Raw genomic sequence first — 19,514 nt, forward strand, 5'->3', positions numbered from 1 at the left:
GGCATCATGCTTCACCATTTGGGGCTCAAAGTGCCACTGACACATTTATACCTACTTTGCAGAAATGTGTAGTTAGGTAAGCTCCTCTGTGGGCCAGTGAGTGACCATTGAAAAGGATGGTCTCACATAAAAACAGGAAGCAGTCACAGGACAGAGAGTGGTGTATAAGTGAAGTGAAAAACATGACAGAAGTTTGTTACTTTATTGCTCATAGTATTTTAAAACGGTTAATATTAAAACATTGAGTTAGGTCTTAGGTACTCACTTAAATAAGCCTGTACATACAGTATCTGAAATTCACAACAGTATTACAGTTTGGTTTATAATTAGCTTTACCTATAGCTACATTGATTAAAATCAATATCTTTCAATAGATAAACATGTAAAAAAAGATTTGAGCCACATTCGAGGTCTGTTTTAGTACAGGAAGCTTTTGGGAAAATGTGTCAAGGTCCACCCTGGGCAGTGCAGTGTGCACCATCCTCCTCTGGTCAAAGCAGACCTTGATATTAGTTGGTACGCAAGCGATTGCCTGCCACTGCTGTGTGTTCTGTGTCTGTTTGTGTGTCTCCTTACAGAGGAAAAGACAGGAGAATGGACAGTGGGCAGTTATGCATACGTGTCACTACACGTCACTGTGATTAGAGTATGCATACAGATCTACAATAGCAACCCCCCAATGAGGATAATTTAAGGCTATTGGAAGTGTTACTCTGTATGGCAGTTACTGGTTCTGTTGAAGGCCTACCAGTCATCCAGGAGTTGGTCTACTCACCTGGTCGCAGCATCGCTCTACGGAGATGCTTATTGAATCGACGGGTGAAACGCCGCCATCTGGTGGGGGAAAAGCATTCAATCACTGTACCTCTATCCACATCCAGTACTACACACCACACACATCTCTCTTAGCCCCAACCACATTTACATTTGTACATTTTAGTCATTTAGCAGACACTCTTATTCAGAGCGACTTACAGTAGCAATTAGGGTTAAGTGCCTTGCTCAAGCGCACAACGACAGATTTCAGCACTTAGTCGGCTCAGGGATTTAACCAGCGACCTTTCAGTTACACCTAGATATATTACTTTACCTCTAGGGGAAGAGGCTAGGAATTTAAACGTTCTAAGTATTCAAACTAAGTATAGAACCCTTGCTCTGTCACCTTTCCTGTGCATCATTGTGCCTGTTCACCCTCTCTGCCACCGCCTCCTTCTCATCCATCCATCTCTCCAGAAGCCCCTCTTTCTCTCTCCAGACCGCTGCAAGCCCCTCCCTCAACTCCCGCTGCTCCAACCGCAGGGCTGCCAACTCCTTTGATTGGCTCTCCAATTCAAACTCACGCTCTGATAGGCTGGCCTGCAGAATGTTGGCCCCCCTGGCTTGAGTGACAGCTTCCTTCTGATAGCGGGAGACTCTAATAGAAGATGGTGACATGAGTCTATGTAAGTTTATATCAGACAACCTCACAACTAAGATCCCTCTCAGTTTCAGTATCTTTGTAGACAATGTCATGGATCCATTATTAAACCATATAGACTACTGTACCTTAACATTAATCTATGAACAGATTACAATGGTTGATCACTTACTGTGATTAGCAGTATTGAAGCTCTGCGTCTTTCTGGTACATGGCGGTGGTCAGGTAAGAAACTGTCCGAGAGAGCTTGGGAGGAAGAAGAGGAAGATTGGACTAGTAAGAGCAGGTCAAAAATTAGATAAACAATCACTGTTTTGATCCAATTCTGGGAAAGAAAGGCAAGGAGAAGCAATCTTGTGTACAAGGCCACTATGTAAGGGCTGGGTTGCCAGATGCAGCACAAGAGAAGACATCAGAGAATCCAATTGACTGGATGACATTGAATGGAACCAATGTAGCAGCAGCACCCACAACTCTCTTTCCACAATCTATGGAAAAGTGCACAAGAATCTTGAAACTGACCAAGAAATATGGGTTGAGTGGGACTGGACCCAGTAAGATAATTGACAGTCACCTTTTCTGTTATATGTTCACTCTCTCTGAGGTTGAGGTGTAATTCTCTGTGGTCAGCTGTCATTCCACCATATCCTTCAGAACTGTGGAAAATATTGACATATGGTCAGAGAATGCTGATGGACATCAAATCAAACATTAGGATTGTATGTCAGTTGATCTTTCTAGATCAATAGGATGCATTACAACACATTTGCACAATTCTGGATTTTCTCTAGGTGTTTCCATCTCCTAGCCTAGTCTGACCTTTACTCTGTTCCAGCTGGCATTCCTACCTGGGTCTCCGCTAATTTGGACACTGAAAAGAGACAATCACAAAAAAAGAAATTATTGGAGAAATGGCAGTGGAAACGCTTTTATGCGCAAATATTGATATAATAACCATCATATCGAAGTAAACTTGGGAGTCACGCGATGATATGTTGTGTGGTCCTCGCACAACGACTCACGAAAGCATGCAGATCATTAAACTACAGATTAACTTCATAGGGTGGTGAGTGAGTTTGATGCTCCTTTCCAATAAATAGGGTCTTATTCTGACAAATAATCTCGTTTTTATCCAGAATAATTTCATAATGTAGGTAGCCTACCCGCACTGCGAGTTGTTGGCTAGAGCGCATGTGCCAAATTCAGAGTGAGCAAATTGGATAATCACTGGATGACGACATCAATCGCACCATTGGAAGACATACCTTGGTGGGTAGCCTACAAAAGCCTACTCCTGCTCTTTTCCCGCGATCAATCAAACACATTTGGTGTGTCATCATAGTGGTCTCTGACTTGTGGTCAGACTTGCTCAGGCGGAACAAACTTAAATTTGTGCCTTTTTTCAATGCTGATTTGAATGCCATTGAGAAAACAGAAGTGTCATTTTTTTCCGCAAACATCCTTTCTGAATATAAAAGTTATCCTCGAAGTAATCATCTAGTTTTTCAAAAGTATCTGTAATCTGATTACAGAATTTTTGTTGGTAATGTAAAGTATTAAAATGACTGTTTTTTGTAATCCCTTACATGTAATCCGTTACTCCTCAACCCTGAAGGTAGGCTATCACTGGAGACCAGTGGCGGTCAGTGCCGTTTAAAATGAGGGAGGATGATTTTTTTCTTATGAGCACGGCCTTATTTATATTACAGCATATTGGATGAGTGTCACATATTCCATTCACCCAGCTCAATTTAACAGCGTTGTAACAGCATTACAACATGATACTCAAATTTTACCTATACCCATCACGAGGTTGCTACAACCTATAAATGAAAGTTTACAATGTAGGTGCACACAGGATGAGAGAAAAATTCGAGGTGATACATGGACACAGTGATATTCAATACCGCCTTGCACACTCTTGCCTGCATCTAGCTGATATAGGGTGTAATCATTAGTCCAACCGTTACAAACAAGTTTCTATTGGACGTATTCAGGTATGTTTATCCCTGTTTTGTTTTCCATTTAAGAAACTTTTTCTACAGAATCGGCGGAATGAATACACCCCTGATCTCGCGTGAACACAGTTCACTTTCATAGCAGCCACGTTGTTTTCCTTTTCGCAACTATGCGCTCTCCTCTTACCTATTCCTGTTCGCTTGTGGACTTCAATGCACAACTGTCATGAGAATTTTCAATCCCAATGATAATAACTAACAATCAATAGCTTTGACCAATCCCCGAGGTTTGTAAGACCATGGGTTTAATAATAATTAGGCAAAGACTCAGCTTATGCAAAAAGTTAGTACAGTTTATTCAGAGAACGTTCTAAAGTCAAGAATGCAAACACAGTCTTTATAACACACACAAACAAGTTCAAATCTTAAGCTACGCCTTGCTCAGACAGTCAGTGTTTTTTCACTACACAGATACATTGTTTAATCTGCAACATGTTTCATAATTTTCTGCAAGCATAACAGTTTCTCCCCTCCATGGGTGGAGACAGAATGTCCTGTAAGGAACACAGTATTACAACTTGTCTGTCGATAGCTCATCATTTGTTTCCCACTTGCACCCTGCTTACATACTAAAAAGGAACTAAAGGTCCTTGTTCTAATTCTGACTAAAACTACACACATCATCAGATTATAGTTTTATGATACTAATACATTTCATACAATTATATGGTTTCAGAGTGGAATTATTTAATCATTATCTTTAAACATATAAATTATTTTATCAACAACACATCAGCTTTCCAAGCCAAACCGCTACACACAGCCTACATTGTTGTCACCATATTAGCTAAAGTAACATCATAGTCAGCATAGCTAATAGAACTAATGCGTTAGTAAACCCGCTACAATCATGCAGTAACGTTACAGTGTACAGTCAGCAGTTACACCGGTGGGCCCCAGTTGCAATAAATTAGTAAAACCAAAAGTTTACCTTGACTTGTAAGAGATCCAGTGTTGTATTGGATAGTCATAGCCAGCTAGCTAACATAACATCCCTTTGTTTGAGCAGGGTGTTTCAGTAGACTAAACTAGTTAGCCGCATTTGCTAGCTATGTAATTGAAACTGATTTTTTTTTAAATTACTCTCTTTTTCTCTCTTGCTTCTCCTTCATTTTGGAAGAAATTCATTTGTTCTAAACTGTTGTCTATTGTCTTTCTCTCCCTTTGAGTCAACTACTCACCACATGTTTTGCACTGCAGTGCTATCCAGCTGTAGTTTATGCTTTCAGTACTAGATACGTTTTCTGATCCTTTGATTGGGTGGACATGTCAGTTCATTGAGTGCAAGAGCTCTGATGAGTTGGAGGACGTCCTCCGGAAGTTGTCATTATTACTGTGTAACATGCTGACCAGACCGCTTGCGCGCGTGGGTCCGCCATCGCGCACATGTTGATTGTGTCCACACACACCAGACATGATCAGGAGGACACTCAGGTTGAAATATCAAAACTAATTCTGAACCAACTATATTTATTTGGGGACAGGTCGTAAAGCATTAAACATTTATGGCAATTTAGCTAGCTAGCTTGCTGTTGCTAGCTAATTTGTATTGGGATATAATCATTGGGTTGTTATTTGACCTGAAATGCACAAGGTCCTCTACTCCACTGATAAAAGGGTAAACTGAGTTTGTTTCTAGTAATCTCTCCTCCTTCAGGTTTCTTCTTCTTTGAACTTTATATAGCGGTTGGCAACCAACTTTAAGGTGCATTACCACTACCAAGTGTACTGGAGTGTGAACCTCAGTTCATCTTTCAATCACCCACGTGGGTATATGCCCCTAAAAAGCAATGAGGAGATGGGAGAGGCAGGACTTGCAGCGCGTCATGCGTCACAAATAGAATCAAGTTCTATTTTAACACCTGGCTACGCAGGAGCTCGTTGACGCGCAATGATTGAATAACATCTATGTGTACATTTATTTTGCAACACTCGCGCAACGTGAGCGGTGTGGTCAGCATGTAAGTCTATAGAAGGGGGTGAGAACCATGAGCCTCCTAGGTTTTGTATTGAAGTCAATGTACCCAGAGGAGGACGGAAGCTAGCTTTCCTCCGGTTACACTATGGTGCTAAACTACAGAGTGCTGTTGAGGCTACTGTAGACCTTCTTTCCAAATTATGTGTTTAATCAATTATTTGGTGACGTGATTATATTTAGTATAGTTTTAACTAAAAATAACAACTTTTAAAATGTTTTACAATTTTTATTTGAATGAAATTCACTGAGGAGGATGGTCCTCCCCTTCCTTCCTCCTCCACTGCTGGACCCAGTGCTTGACTTGGATCAGCATCAACAGAGTGGAGACTGAAACGCCTGCACCAGTAGAAATTCATTTTTTTCGAGCTGAAAGACAATAGCCATGATGTTGCAGAACAATTTAAGTCAATAAGTAATCGTTTTATTGACTTAAAGTGACAAACACAAACTGAAAATTAGTGCCAACAATGTGTATTTTCCTCAGTGTTGGAAAAAGTATAAAATTGTCATACTTGAGTAATAGTAAAGATGCCTGAAAAGAAAATTACTCAAGTGAAATTCACCCAGTAAAATACTACTTGAGTAGTTATAAGTATTTGGTTTTAAATATACTTAAGTATCAAAAGTAAATGTAATTGCTAAAATATACTTAAGTATCAAAAGTAAAAGTATAAATTATTTCACATTCCTTATATTAAACAAACCAGATGGCACAGTTTTCTATTTACGGATAGCCAGGGGCACACTCTAACACTCAGACATAATTTACAAACAAGCATTTGTGTTTATTGAGACCGCCAGACCAGTGATGTTCTCTTGATAAGTGTGAATTGGACCATGTTCCTGTCCTGCTAAGCATTTAAAATGTAAGGAGTACTTTTGGATGTCAAGGAAAGTGTATGGAGTAAAAAGTACATTATTTTGTTTAGGAATGTAGTGGAGTAAAAGGAAAAGTTGTCAAAAAATATAAATAGTAAAGTACAGATATATATTTTTAAACTACTTATGTAGTACTTTAAAGTATTTTTACTGAAGTACTTTACACCACTGCTTTTCCTATGAAATGACATTTCTTTTTAGCCTACATTTAGTTTCAGGGCTGGGTTTTATTTGAATTGTACCACCCACCAGCATGGCATTGTTTATTAATCAGAAACACCTGCAAAGTTCGCAAGTCGTGACTGAGCTGAGCAATATAAAAGATAATATTTGTCTGCAGCAAAGATGGTGGATAAATAAAGATAATTCACTCAGGCCGTTTACCATTTAAAAATGTTTGTCAGTTCCGGTCTACTTAACGGGGTGGGTCTCCCATAGACAGCAATACAATAGCAGCTGTGTCTGGTCTAGGCCTAGTTCATTGACTATTATTGAACTAGAAAAAAATGAGAGAGTAGTGTCTCGCTTCCTTTTCCATCTCTGGCTACAGCTTTTCATAGTAGCCTACACTTGGCTGCCTGAGCCATGGAGTAAATTAAAATAGGGGTGCAAACGTATGACTGTCCTATATAGAAATTGTACCCAAGATAGAAAATTCCACAAACTTGTTTATTTTGTCCTGTTGTTACATCAACTATTGGTGTTTCGTGTCCGATGCGCTCAGGGTGTTGTTACATACAGTGGCGTGTATTCATGGATGCCAAGGGAAGCCAGGCTTCCCCAAAACATTTACCAAGAAAAAAATACAAAAACATAAAATAATTGATCTTTCGTCTCTCTGTATTTCATAATTTGGTCTTGGCGCACCAAAAAAAGTCACTCCTATCAAATCCCATTGAGAGCATACGCCACTGACAGAAAAGCTTGAATTGTTGCATTTCGTTTCGTTGTTGTCCTCCGGTGGCTAGCTTAGAGCCACCCTGGCTAAAATTGTCCCTTTCCTAAATTAGCCATGGATGGAGATGGGGATTTGGACTGGTGGTTTTACTTAATTCTTCGTGCTGGCCAATGATTATAAAGGTGATTCTGATCCAACCATTAATTAATTCATTGTTGTGCCCCTGCCCTGAGAGGTTGAAAGTTAATATTTAGCTGGATGTAGACAGCTAATGTCTACATCCAGCAAAAAATAAAAGCGTATACTGTATCACAGTGATACTCTACAAGTAGTGTGAGTCAACATGTTTTTATACTTGCACGAACGCGCACACACACACACACACATAAATCAAGCATTTCGCTACACCCGCAATAACATCTGCTAAATATGTGTATGTGACCAATAAAATTAGATTTGATCAGAACCATGGACAGCCACATCATATTTAGCTTATGTTGATTTGGAATAAATTGTTTTTGGTATCATTTAGTTGTCACTGTATTAGACTAAGCAGAGGTGATTTGATGATGTTGAAATGGTGCTAGAATAGTGGAAGCAGCTCCTGTTTTCTTTGCGACTTGAGGTAGGTAGACTAACTCCTTGCTTCTAAATGAATAGTTGTTTAGTAGTACGAAAATGTCAGAAACATTAACTTGCTTAACCATGCTGTAGGTATGTATGTTACTCTACATGCAGTATGCTTTGTGGACTTCACTGGACCGAGGTTGCTATCCGGTTTTGTGATAAAAAAAAAGGTGTGGTTGAATTTATTCTGCCACTATGTCTTATTATTTCGGCCTTTAGGCCTATACATCACGGTCGCAAGGCGGGGGGTGGGGGGGTTTGGCTTCCCCAGAGATTTTACCCATGCACCGCTACTGGTTACATATAATTTGCGGCATGTATCTTGAGCAAAGTCATTGTAGCCTATCATTTCACTTCCAATATCTGTGAGGCATGAGCCTACCAAATGTTGCACCGTGTCCATTACAATGTAGAAAAACGTGTCTCTAGTCCAAATCGTTTAATATTTAGGCTATCCATATTATCAAAGCTTCATCTTCTTTGTATTTCTATGGTAGATTCGCGGGCCGCAATTTATGGAAGATGCCAAAACTTTTGAGATAACAATAGATGTCAAAGCTACTCCCCTATCCATCTTTGGTGAAGTTTTCCCTACATGCTTATGACAAATCCAGATCTAGGATCTGTGCCACTGCCCGTCTGCCCAGCGCCGCCTGAGCTGCCCGTCTGCCCAGCGCCGCCTGAGCTGCCCGTCTGCCCAGCGCCGCCTGAGCTGCCCGTCTGCCCAGCGCCGTCTGAGCTGCCTGTCTGTCCAGCGCCGTCTGAGCCGCACGTCTGCCCTGAGCCGTCAGAGCCGCCCGTCTGTACTGAGCCGCTAGAGCCGTCCGTCAGTCAGGAGCCACTAGAGCCGCCCGCCAGTCAGGAGCCGCCAGAGCCGCCCGCCAGTCAGGAGCCGCCAGAACCGCCCGCCAGTCAGGAGCCGCCAGAGCCGCCCGCCAGTCAGGAGCCGCCAGAGCCGCCCGTCAGTCCGGAGCTGCCTTTCAGCCCGGAGCTGCCTTTCAGTCCTGAGCTGCCCCTCAGTCCTGAGTTGCCCCTCAGTCCGGAGCTGCCCCTCAGTCCGGAGCTGCCCCTCAGTCCTGAGCTGCCCCTCAGTCCGGAGCTGCCCCTCAGTCCTGACCTGCCCCTCAGTCCGGAGCTGCCCCTCAGTCCTGAGCTGCCCCTCAGTCCTGAGCTGCCCTTCAGTCCTGAGCTGCCCTCAGTCCTGAGCTGCCCCTCAGTCCTGAGTTGCCCCTCAGTCCGGAGCTGCCCCTCAGTCCTGAGCTGCCCCTCAGTCCGGAGCTGCCCCTCAGTCCGGAGGAGTTTCCTCAGTCCAGAGGCGCCCCTCAGTCCAGAGGTGCTCCTCAGTCCAGTGGGGCCCTTTATTAGGGTTCCCAGGCCAAGGTCGGCGGCGAGGGTCGCCGCTAAAAGGACGCTAAGAAAGCGGACAAAGACAATGGTGGAGTAGGGTCCACGTCCAGCGCCAGAGCTGCCACCGCAGACAGATGCCCACCCAGACCCTCCCCTATAGGTTCAGGGGGGGGGGGGGGGGGGGGGGGGGGGGTACTGTCACGTTCTGACCTTTATTTCCTTTGTTGTGTCTTTATTTAGTATGGTCAGGGCGTGAGTTGGGGTGGGCAGTCTAGTTTTGTATTTCTATGTTTTTCCTATTTCTGTGTTTGGCCTGATATGGTTCTCAATCAGAGGCAGGTTTTTTGTGTTGTCTCTGATTGGGAACCGTATTTAAGTAGCCTGTTTTGTGTTGGGTTTTGTGGGTGGTTGTCTTCAGTCTTCCTGTGTCTGCACCAGACAGAACTGTTTCGGTTTTTCACATTTGTTGTTTTGTTCAGACCTGAAAGCGCATGTGCGAGCAAGGATGCCTACAAACCTGACTCAGTTACACCAGCTCTGTCAGGAGGAATGGGCCAAAATTCACCCAACTTATTGTGGGAAGTTTGTGGAAGGCTACCCGAAACGTTTGACCCAAGTTAAACAATTTGAAGGCAATGCTACCAAATACTAATTGAGTGCATGTAAGCTTCTGACCCACTGGGAATGTGATGAAAGAAATAAAAGCTAAGTCATTCTCTCTACTATTATTCTGACATTTCACGTTCTTAAAATAAAGTGGTGATCCTGACTGACCTAAGACAGGGAATCTTTACTAGTATTAAATGTCAGGAATTGTGAAAAACTGAGTTTAAATGTATTGGCTAAGGTGTATGTAGACTTCTGACTTGAACTGTAAATGTTCACTTGACAAGTTCTATGACAATTATTGTTTTCATTTTGTCATGCCAATTTTGAGCAGAATTCATTGTGACTAATTTGTTTTTAAGGTCCAGAGAACAAGGTGGAAGGGGAAAATAACAAGGTATGGGCACATTTTGCAATCCATTTACAAGCTGAAGTTAGCAATACAGATACTTTGAACTGGTATAGGTGAGGATGGTTTGACTAAACCCCCCATATAATTAGAATAATATGTATGTATGTTCTACCCATTATGTTGATATGACAGAACCACACATATTTTTACTTTCTCAGGGTAATCCTCCCCCCTCTTCCAAGTGCAAATCCAACTCCTGTGTAAGTGTGGCTGCATTTACACAGGCAACCCAATTCTGATATTTGTTTCACTTATTGTTTTTTTTACCAATCAGATAAATTCTTTAGCCAATAATTGGGCAAAATATCAGAATTTGGCTGCCTGTGAAAACTCAGCCTATCCTTTTCTGAAACCTGAAGACTCACTAGGTCCCAGAGCTTGAGTCACACAGACGCCTACAGTCAAGGGTTAAATACCTGATCGGTCACATAGAGTCAATTGGATATTATATGTGGTTAGAAATTGTGTGACAGATCCTCTTCTACACTGTGTTTGTCAGATGCTAACCATCGCAGATATGAAAAACCTGGGAGGACTTGGCGATGACATGAAAATTTGTAAAAAAATCTGATCTGATATATTATGACACAAAGGCAAAGAAAAAACGATTTATTTTCCATGTGGGTCTGACTGATGACACAGCCAGTACCAAAGTCACTGTATATGGGAAGGAGTGATATGACTTATTCCAAGAGGGAAGCTTTTACCAGTTCAAAGCTCTCATTGTGGAAGGGGATATAGTGAAGGTCACAAAAAAAGCAAAGTGTCCAAAAAAAGCCAATTAGAAGTTCCTCAGAGGCTGGAGTTGGAGGCAAGGATGCTCATTGAACCGGCCCACCATCCAATCTGCTCCATCACTGATGCCAAGGCCTCTTACCCAGGCAGCTAGATGAGCATTGATGGAACTGTTATTGATGTGAGTCATACAGTACCTCTTTAAATGACCTTTAAATAACCCTTTGCTAATTGTTTTAGTTAACTACACCCTCTCTTTGCTCAGATGACACCTGTGAGTAAAGTGAATGTGAAAAAGGAGAGCACCAGGAAGTTGATTGAGCACCGCAGCCTGACCTTGCAGGATGAGACTGGTTCTATTGAGGTCTGTCTCTGGAGAGAGCAGGCCCACAACTGCCGTGCTTTGGTTGGAGATGCCGTAAGGGTGACCAATGTGTACTCCAGTGAGTACTTTGACAGTATTTCTCTCAACTCAACTGGAAGAACCAGGGTTTATAAGGTGGGTCCTGTTACTAAGGGCCGGGTAGTCTGCCATTGCCTCTGCTTTTCAAATAGACGATCAGCTCTTTATTGCAGGCTAGTGATGATATTCATATAAAACCTATAAATGTTATGGTCTCTCTCACTCTCTGTGGTGTAAATTAGGTCCAGCCTGCTACTTTGGAGACTGTGAGGCTGTCTATTGAAGCAATTGAAAAGTGCACTAAGATGGAGGCGACCCTGGAAACAGACAGATGGAAAGCTGAGACTCTTCAATGTGGCATCGGAGATCCTGGTACAGACCTATGGCATTAAACTTGAGGGAGACTTTGGAGAGAGGCTTCTTAAGATAATGCCGCTTTCTGCAGAGGCAAAAATACAAGGCAATAGAATTACAACTCTCACAAAGATTGAAGTCCATCCTGAATGATAAAAGGTTTTGTGGATGAAAGTTGGATTACTGGCAACTTTGGCCACATAACCAATGACTTGAGCTAGAATATAATTGTTAATGTATTGATTTGTATTTTTACTTATACTTTTTCATTTTGTAATGAACTGAGCTGAAGTGGTACACCACAAACAAAATATCATTGAATCCAAGATTTGTCTGATTTCAGTTTAATTCCGCATGTAAAACCATTGTATTTCACAAGTGGTAAGAGAGGGGTAATGGGTTTCTATCTTTAAACTATTATACACAATGTATTCAGCTAAAAGAAATTGCTTTTATTAGAAGCTGAAAAGAGACCTGGCTGATGCCTGTATTATAAATACTGTACATAGGGCTCTATTTCAATCTGTATGCGTGATAAAAATGTAATGATAATTTCCAATTGAGCAGACATATGCAGCGTTTACCGTAAATGCAGTCTCCGTCAACGCGGGACCATTGCCTTTAAATTTCAATTGGGCTTTAATGCTGAACTTCCGCGATATGGATTGAATAGAGCCCATCAAACCCCAATGTTTATCCTTGCCACCGTCATGTTTTCTTTTCAGGGAGGCTATGGCCTTTTGTCAAACATGTATAGTCAAGGAAGCAATTTCCTTTTTATCCTTCCCGTTTATTGCAGGGAACATCTACAAGAGACTGAGGTCCTTCACATCAAGTACCATTTAGTTAGATCCTTTCACATCATTACACTCAGGAAAACAAACACATTAAATAAATACTTCATTCAAACATTTGGTGCACCATATTTTTCTGAGGAACTACTACATAAGTGACTAACAAATTAAGAGCTATATCTCAACAGCATACAATTCACAACAGCACAAACACAAAAGACAGTACACAAAATGTACATATTTAACCATTTTTGACATCTCTCTTGATTTGACCAACATTGACCATTATGAATTTGCAGTATATTCAGATTTCTCAATTGAAACAGGAGATCATTCTACATCTTTTTGTAACTTTGTAGTTTCTGTTGCATCTAGGAATTTGTGTTGAGTTATCTAGCACACATGATGTATGCACTGAAATGGTCCTTGAGGGGAACAAGATTTACAATTTTATTCACCATGATCAATTTACAGTTTGCATGTTTGGGTTACAGTTTTGGTCAATTCAATAAATAGTTGTATGCAAATACAAGGAATGATAGATTTCAGTCATTAGCATATAACAGAGAGGACTTATGTTGAATGTTTTACTCTGAAGTTACAAATAAATAGCTTTTTATAAGGTTGCTTCCCTTGAGAACTTGAAATAGAGTGTGTGTGTGTGTGTGTGTGTGTGTGTGTGTGTGTGTGTGTGTGTAATCTTCTGATGCTGCAGGGGAACTTATGTCACCATGTACTCCTGGCGCTTGTTGAGTCGAACCTGGCAGAGTGACACCGCCCCCACTGCAACATAAATGGCTGCTGCGATGAAGCAGTTGATGCCCACCTGGTTGTAGAGTCCATATATGGTCCCCGGGGGGTTCTTACTGTGGGCAGAGAGAGAGATGAAAGAAAGAGTTGAGTTTGAGGGAAAACCCAAGAGAGACAACATGGGATGGTTTTCTAAGGGTGAATTCAAAAGGGATCTAAACTAGAAGAGAAACTCAGTTCATTGTAAGGGTCTAATGGTTCCTTTTCTTCACACCACTTACTCATTGCGGATGTCCTCCTCTGTGAAGGGCACGTCCTCAATCAGTACAGCAGACTTTGCACTGAAGAAGATCCCCAACATCACCTACAATACAACAAGAGAATACATATGTTATGCATTATGCACATTCAGTGTAGTCAGAGAGTAAAGGGGTTTGGATTACGGGGCCAATTAGGGCCTGTCATGCCAAATAGTGTCCCCCTCTACGGGATTCGATGAGTTCTAGCCTCTGTTGCCAAAACTTGCAACATTCTGACCGGATTACGTAATGAACCAAAGCATCCGTTGCTATGCTGGTTGCTTGGCTCCTTTTTACCTCGTAGCGGTTGCGAAGGAGGATGCGGGCAGTCCTAGTTCACCTCAAACACTCACCTAGTCCTCGCAAAATGATTACCTCAGATTTGCTCTCCAAGGACAGTGTTTTTGGCATTGACAACCTGCTAACTACCTGCTTCTTCAGAGGACCGACTGGGAAGAGAACATTTTCTTTACCATGTATGTCTTTACAGTGCCTTGCAAAAGTATTCACCCCGCATTTTTCCTATTTTGTTGCATTACAACCTGTAATTTATTTGGATTTCATGTAATGGACAGACAGAATAGTCCAAATTGGTGAAGTGAAATTCAAAAAAATTACTCGTTTCAAAAAATAAAGTGTTGCGTGCATATGTATTCACCCCCGTTGCTATGAAGCCCCTAAATAAGATATGGTGCAACCAATTACCTTTAGAAGTCACATAATTAGTTAAATAAAATCCACCTGTGTGCAATCTAAGTGTCACATAATCTCAGTACATATACACCTGTTCTGAAAGGCCCAGAGTCTGCAACAACCCTAAGCAAGTGTCACCATGAAGACCAAGGAGCTCTCCAAACAGGTCAGGGACAAAGTTGTAGGAAAATAACAGATCAGGGTTGGGTTATAAAAAAATATCAGAAACTTTGAACATGCCACGGGGCACCATTAAATCCATTATTGAAAAATGGAAAGAATATGGCACCACAACAAACCTGCCAAGAGAGGGCCGCCCACCAAAACTCACAGACCAGGCAAGGAGGGCATTAATCAGAGGCAACAAAGAGACCAAAGATAACCCTGAAGGAGCTGCAAAGCTCCACAGAAGAGATTGGAGTATCTGTCCATAGGACCACTTTAAGTCGTACACTCCACAGAGCTGAGCTTTACAGAAGAGTGGCCAGAAGAAAGCCATTGTTAAAGAAAAAAATAAGCAAACATGTTTGGTGTTCGACAAAATGCATGTGGGAGACTCCCCAAACATGCGGAAGATGGTACTCTGGTCAGATGAGACTAAAATGTAGCTTTTTGGCCATCAAGGAAAACGCTATGTCTGGCGCAAACCCGACACCTTATCACCCCGAGAACATCATCCCCACAGTGAAACATGGTGGTGGCAGCAGCATGCTGTGGGGAGGTTTTCCCCATCGGGCAGGGACTGGGAAACTGGTCAGAATTGAAGGAATGATGGATGGCGCTAAATACAGGGAAATTCTTGAGGGAAACCCGTTTCAGTCTTCAAGAGATTTGAGACTGGGACGGAGGTTCATCTTCCAGCAGGACAATGACTAAGCATACTGCTAAAGCAACACTTGAGTGGTTTAAGGGGAAACATGTAAATGTCTTGGAATGGCCTAGTCAAAGCCCTGACCTCAATCCAATTGAGAATCTGTGGTATGACTTAGATTGCTGTACACCAGTGGAACCCATCCAACTTGAAGGAGCTGGAGCAGTTTTGCATTGAAGAATGGCCAAAAATCCCAGTAGCTAGATGTGCCAAGCTTATAGACATACCCCAAGAGACTTGCAGCTGTAATTGCTGCAAAAGGTGGCTCTACAAAGTATTGACTTTGGGAGTGCTGAATAGTTATGCACGCTCAAGTTCTTTTTCTTTTTTTTTTTCATTTCTTTTTTTCACAATAAATATTTTGCATCTTCAAAGTGGTAGGCATGCTGTATCAATCAAATAATACAACCCCCCCCAAAAAATGTAATTCCAAGTTGTAAGGCAACAAAATAGGAAAAATGCCAAGAGGGGTGAATACTTTCACAAGCCACTGTATTTAAGTACATATTGTTAAATAGGAACAAATCATTTAAGCTGTTTTTAGATTGACGTTGCTAGCTACTGTACTTATATACCTCAGCCTGCTTAGCCAGCTACAGGAGCTGGCTAGCTAGCCAGAACGGTTATATTCTGTCACCAATGGCTTGTGTTTATACATTTTTTACAATTTGTTTTCTATGGTACATAAGACATATTTCAATGTCTTACATTGTCAATAGATATTGCTTTCCTACCCCCTCCTCCAGGTTTGGTGAATGGACCAGGAGGTATCCCGTCCACCAGAACCAGTGAGTTCGGATCAGTCTGATTTTCTGTGCTCTGAGTCGGACCAGCTTGAGGTAGGCTATACCTTCCAAATGTGTTGTAAGGTACATATCTCCCATTTATAACACTGCACTAATCCATCACATTTTCTCACAGTAAAGTGTAACCTGTGTGTTTGCTTGTTTACATCTGTCTCCTACCCTGTTCCCTTTAACTCTGCTCCTGTTCTCCAGGACCTAGGGGTTCTGTTCAACACCCAGACGTGGATCCACCTGATGTCCTCCATTACCAACCACCCTCCAACTTTTCATTACATCATCTACAGCTACTGTTGTCATTATCTGCTAAGAAAGTTCTTGCTCTATCATACTGGGTACATAAATATGTGAAATACACAGATTAAAAACACTAGCACTGCAAACACTCAGAACAAAGAGAGCAGCAGTGCCTGGACTTTGCAGTCTCCTTCAAGTCCCCCTTCTGAGACTGGCTGCCTGTTGAGAACAAGTGACAGGCAGAACCTCCCACCCACACAGCAACCACCTCCTCTATATCCCACACACCAGAATTCAGTATTTTAGTCTGTGAGTGTACAAAAAATCTGAAAATAAATTAATGGCAAACTTTGATAGGTTTTGGTACCGTTGTGTATTAAAATCTTTAATATTGCCAGGTTCACAGCTGCTTCATAAGGTGTTCATTATTGTAAGTTATCCTTTGTTGGTATTTATTTGTTCTACATTATTCATTGTTGTATCCTTGGACCCACAAATAAATGTATACATTTATATAAAAAAATAAAATAAAAATATACACACACAAAACCACAAGGGCATATTAATGAGCTATGCGAGATAGAAACTTTACTCCCCAGAAACAGAGTAAAGTTGACCATAGCTGGATGCCATCTAGACATGACCGAGAGGAAGAGGTAAAGCGAGAGGGATAAAGAACAAACAGCAAAAACATACATGATCAATTACAAATATTAGAATGAACTATTAAAGACTACCAGAATCCCACTGGATTCTCCAATTACATTGAATGAACTACAGGACAAAATACAAACCCTCCAACCCAAAAAGGCCTATGGGGTTGATGGTATCCTAAATGAAATGATAAAATATACACACCACAAATTCCAATTGGCTATACTTAAACTCTTTACCATCATCCTCAGCTATGGCAAATTCCCCAATATTTGGAACCAAAGACTGATCACCTCAATCCACAAAAGTAGAGACAAATTTGACCCCAATAACTACCGTGGGACGTGTCAACAGCAACCTTGGGAAAATCCTCTGCATTATCATTAACAGCAGACTTGTACATTTCCTCAGCAAAAACCATGTACTGAGCAAAATGTCAAATTGTTTTTTTTAACCAAATTACCGTACAACAGACCACGTATTCACCCTGCACACCCTAATTGACAAACAAACAAACCAAAACAAAGACAAAGTCTTCTCATGCTTTGTTGATTTAAAAAAAAGAAGCTTTCGACCTAATTTGGCATGAGAGCCTGCTATACAAATTGATGGAAAGTGGTGTTGGGAGAAAAACATACGACATTATAAAATCCATGTAGACAAACAACAAGTGTGCGGTTAAAATTGGCAAAGAAACATTTATTTCCATAGGGCTGGGAGATGAGACTGGGATGCAGCTTAAGCCCCACCCTCTTCAAAACATGATTTAAAAAAATATATAGATATATATATCAACGAATTGGCATGGCCAATAAAACAGTTCGCTGCACCCGGCCTCACCCTACCAGAATCTTTAGTCAAATGTCTACTGTTTGCTGATGATCTGGTGCTTCTGTCCCCAACCAAGGAGGGCCTACAGCAACACCTAGATCTTCTGCACAGATTCTGTCAGACCTGGGCCCTGACAGTAAATCTCAGTGAGACAAAAGTAATGGTGTTCCAAAAAAGGTCCAGTTCCCAGGACCACGAATGCCCTAGAGCACACAAAAAAATCTATATATACCTCAGTGCCATAGGTAACTTCCACAAAGCTGTGAACGATCTGAGAGACAAGGCAAGGGCCTTCTATGCCATCAAAAGAACATAACATTTTACATATCAATTATGGTGGGTATAATTTGTGGAACGTTTCAACAGGAATCTGTTCCAAAAACGTTGTAAATAACAAGGTTGCCAACAAAAAGTTTAAGAATAAGCTACGAGGTGAGTTGATGCCTATTCGGCAGCTAGTTAATTGATCGTGCTACTTTGTATGTGTTGTTTGTTGGCAACCTTGTACTTTACAAAGTTTTTGAAATAGATTCCTGTTGGAACGTTCCACAAACTATACCCACCATACCAATTAGGATCTGACTAACAATACTGGAATCAGTTATAGAACCCATTGCCGTTTATGGTTGTGAGGTCTGGGGTCCGCTCACCAACAAAGAATTCACAAAATGGGACAAACACCAAATTGAGACTCTGCAAAAAATATCCTCAGTGTACAACATAAAACACCAAATAATGCATGCAGAGCAGAATTAGGCCGATACCCGCTAATGATAAAAATCCAGAAAGGAATAATTAAATTCTACAACCACTTAAAAGGAAAGCAATTACTAAGCCTTCCATAACCTACAGAGAAATAATAAACCTGGAAAAGAGCCCCCTAAGCAAGCTGGTCTTTGGGCTCTGTTCACAAACAGAACCCCAGGACAAAAACACAATTAGACCCAACCAAATCTTGAGAACACACAGATAATTACTTGACAAAAACAGAAAAACTACAGTGCTATTTGGCCCTAAACAGAGAGTACACAGTGGCAGAATACCTGACCACCGTGACTGACCCAAAATTAAGGAAATCTTTGACTATGTACAGACTCAGTGAGCATAGCCTTGCTATTGAGAAAGGCCGCAGAAGGCAGATCTGGCTCTCAAGAGAAGACATGCTATGTGCACACTGGTTTAAGCCGCGTTTTTAAAATGTTTTTAAAATGCAGATTTCTGAAAGCTAATAATGCGACCACTGATTATACTTTCCTGTGGATATAGTGTGACACATTCCTACCTGCAAACGGACCAACCGGTAAAGTAAGTATTATTTTATTTAACATCCTGGTTTGTAGAGGTCGTGAGAGGAAACTTTCCTGATCCAAATGCTAATTTATGCCCGACGTTGAATCCAATGCAATTCAACATTTGGTCTCCAGGCTGCTAGCTAGCTTGCGGCAGCCCAACTAGGCTCTAATTATCAGATAATGAAAAGCTAAAGTTACTTTAGCCCACAATCACCTACAGGTGTCTTATCAAAAAACATGACTGTTAAGTAGCTAATATCGAAAGGTGGAAAATCGTGACACGACCTATAACTAACGCTAGCTAGCTATAGCAGATACTTTACTGGCAAGGATGGGGTGGAAGCTAACGTTAGCCAGCTAATCCTTACCAGCATGATGACTCCCCATATGCTGATCACTATTCCACAAGCGGCCATTTTCGGACCACAGAATAAAAGGGATGGCATCCTTGTACTTTATCTTTTCTAACAAAACAAACAATTTCGATACACTAATCTAAAACAGTATTTTCTTTTCTCAAAGGACGAGCGTCGTCCTAGACTCCATAAGATGACAATCGTTTCCTTCGTTCATTTCCGTAAATGTTCGTCTATTGCGGTACGAAAGCCAATCAAAA

General features: G+C 41.4%; 1 protein-coding gene and 1 long non-coding RNA gene across 3 annotated transcripts; both read right to left on the reverse strand.

Moving 5' to 3' along the window:
* Window positions 1-187: 187 nt before the first annotated feature.
* Window positions 188-4,701, reverse strand: LOC139537383 (uncharacterized). Of its 2 annotated transcripts, none has more exons than XR_011667520.1 (7): window positions 4,617-4,701; window positions 2,237-2,288; window positions 1,992-2,073; window positions 1,590-1,663; window positions 1,163-1,414; window positions 776-834; window positions 188-571 (listed from the first exon to the last, which is right to left on the reverse strand). It is a non-coding gene; the product is annotated as an uncharacterized lncRNA (long non-coding RNA). The 2 variants fall into 2 exon arrangements; XR_011667521.1 differs by lacking the exon at window positions 4,617-4,701 and adding an exon at window positions 2,581-2,675 and having other exon boundaries at window positions 2,266-2,288.
* A 7,742-nt stretch (window positions 4,702-12,443) lies between these two features.
* rnasekb (ribonuclease, RNase K b) lies at window positions 12,444-19,511 on the reverse strand. Its single transcript, XM_071338622.1, has 3 exons — window positions 19,267-19,511; window positions 13,500-13,582; window positions 12,444-13,334 (listed from the first exon to the last, which is right to left on the reverse strand). Exons 1-3 carry the CDS (start codon window positions 19,342-19,344, stop codon window positions 13,190-13,192), a joined length of 306 nt encoding a protein of 101 aa, XP_071194723.1. The 5' UTR covers window positions 19,345-19,511; the 3' UTR covers window positions 12,444-13,189.
* Between the last annotated feature and the right edge of the window lie 3 nt (window positions 19,512-19,514).

Source organism: Salvelinus alpinus, chromosome 13 (genome assembly GCF_045679555.1).
Source record: "Salvelinus alpinus chromosome 13, SLU_Salpinus.1, whole genome shotgun sequence".
Classification (NCBI taxonomy): domain Eukaryota; kingdom Metazoa; phylum Chordata; class Actinopteri; order Salmoniformes; family Salmonidae; genus Salvelinus; species Salvelinus alpinus.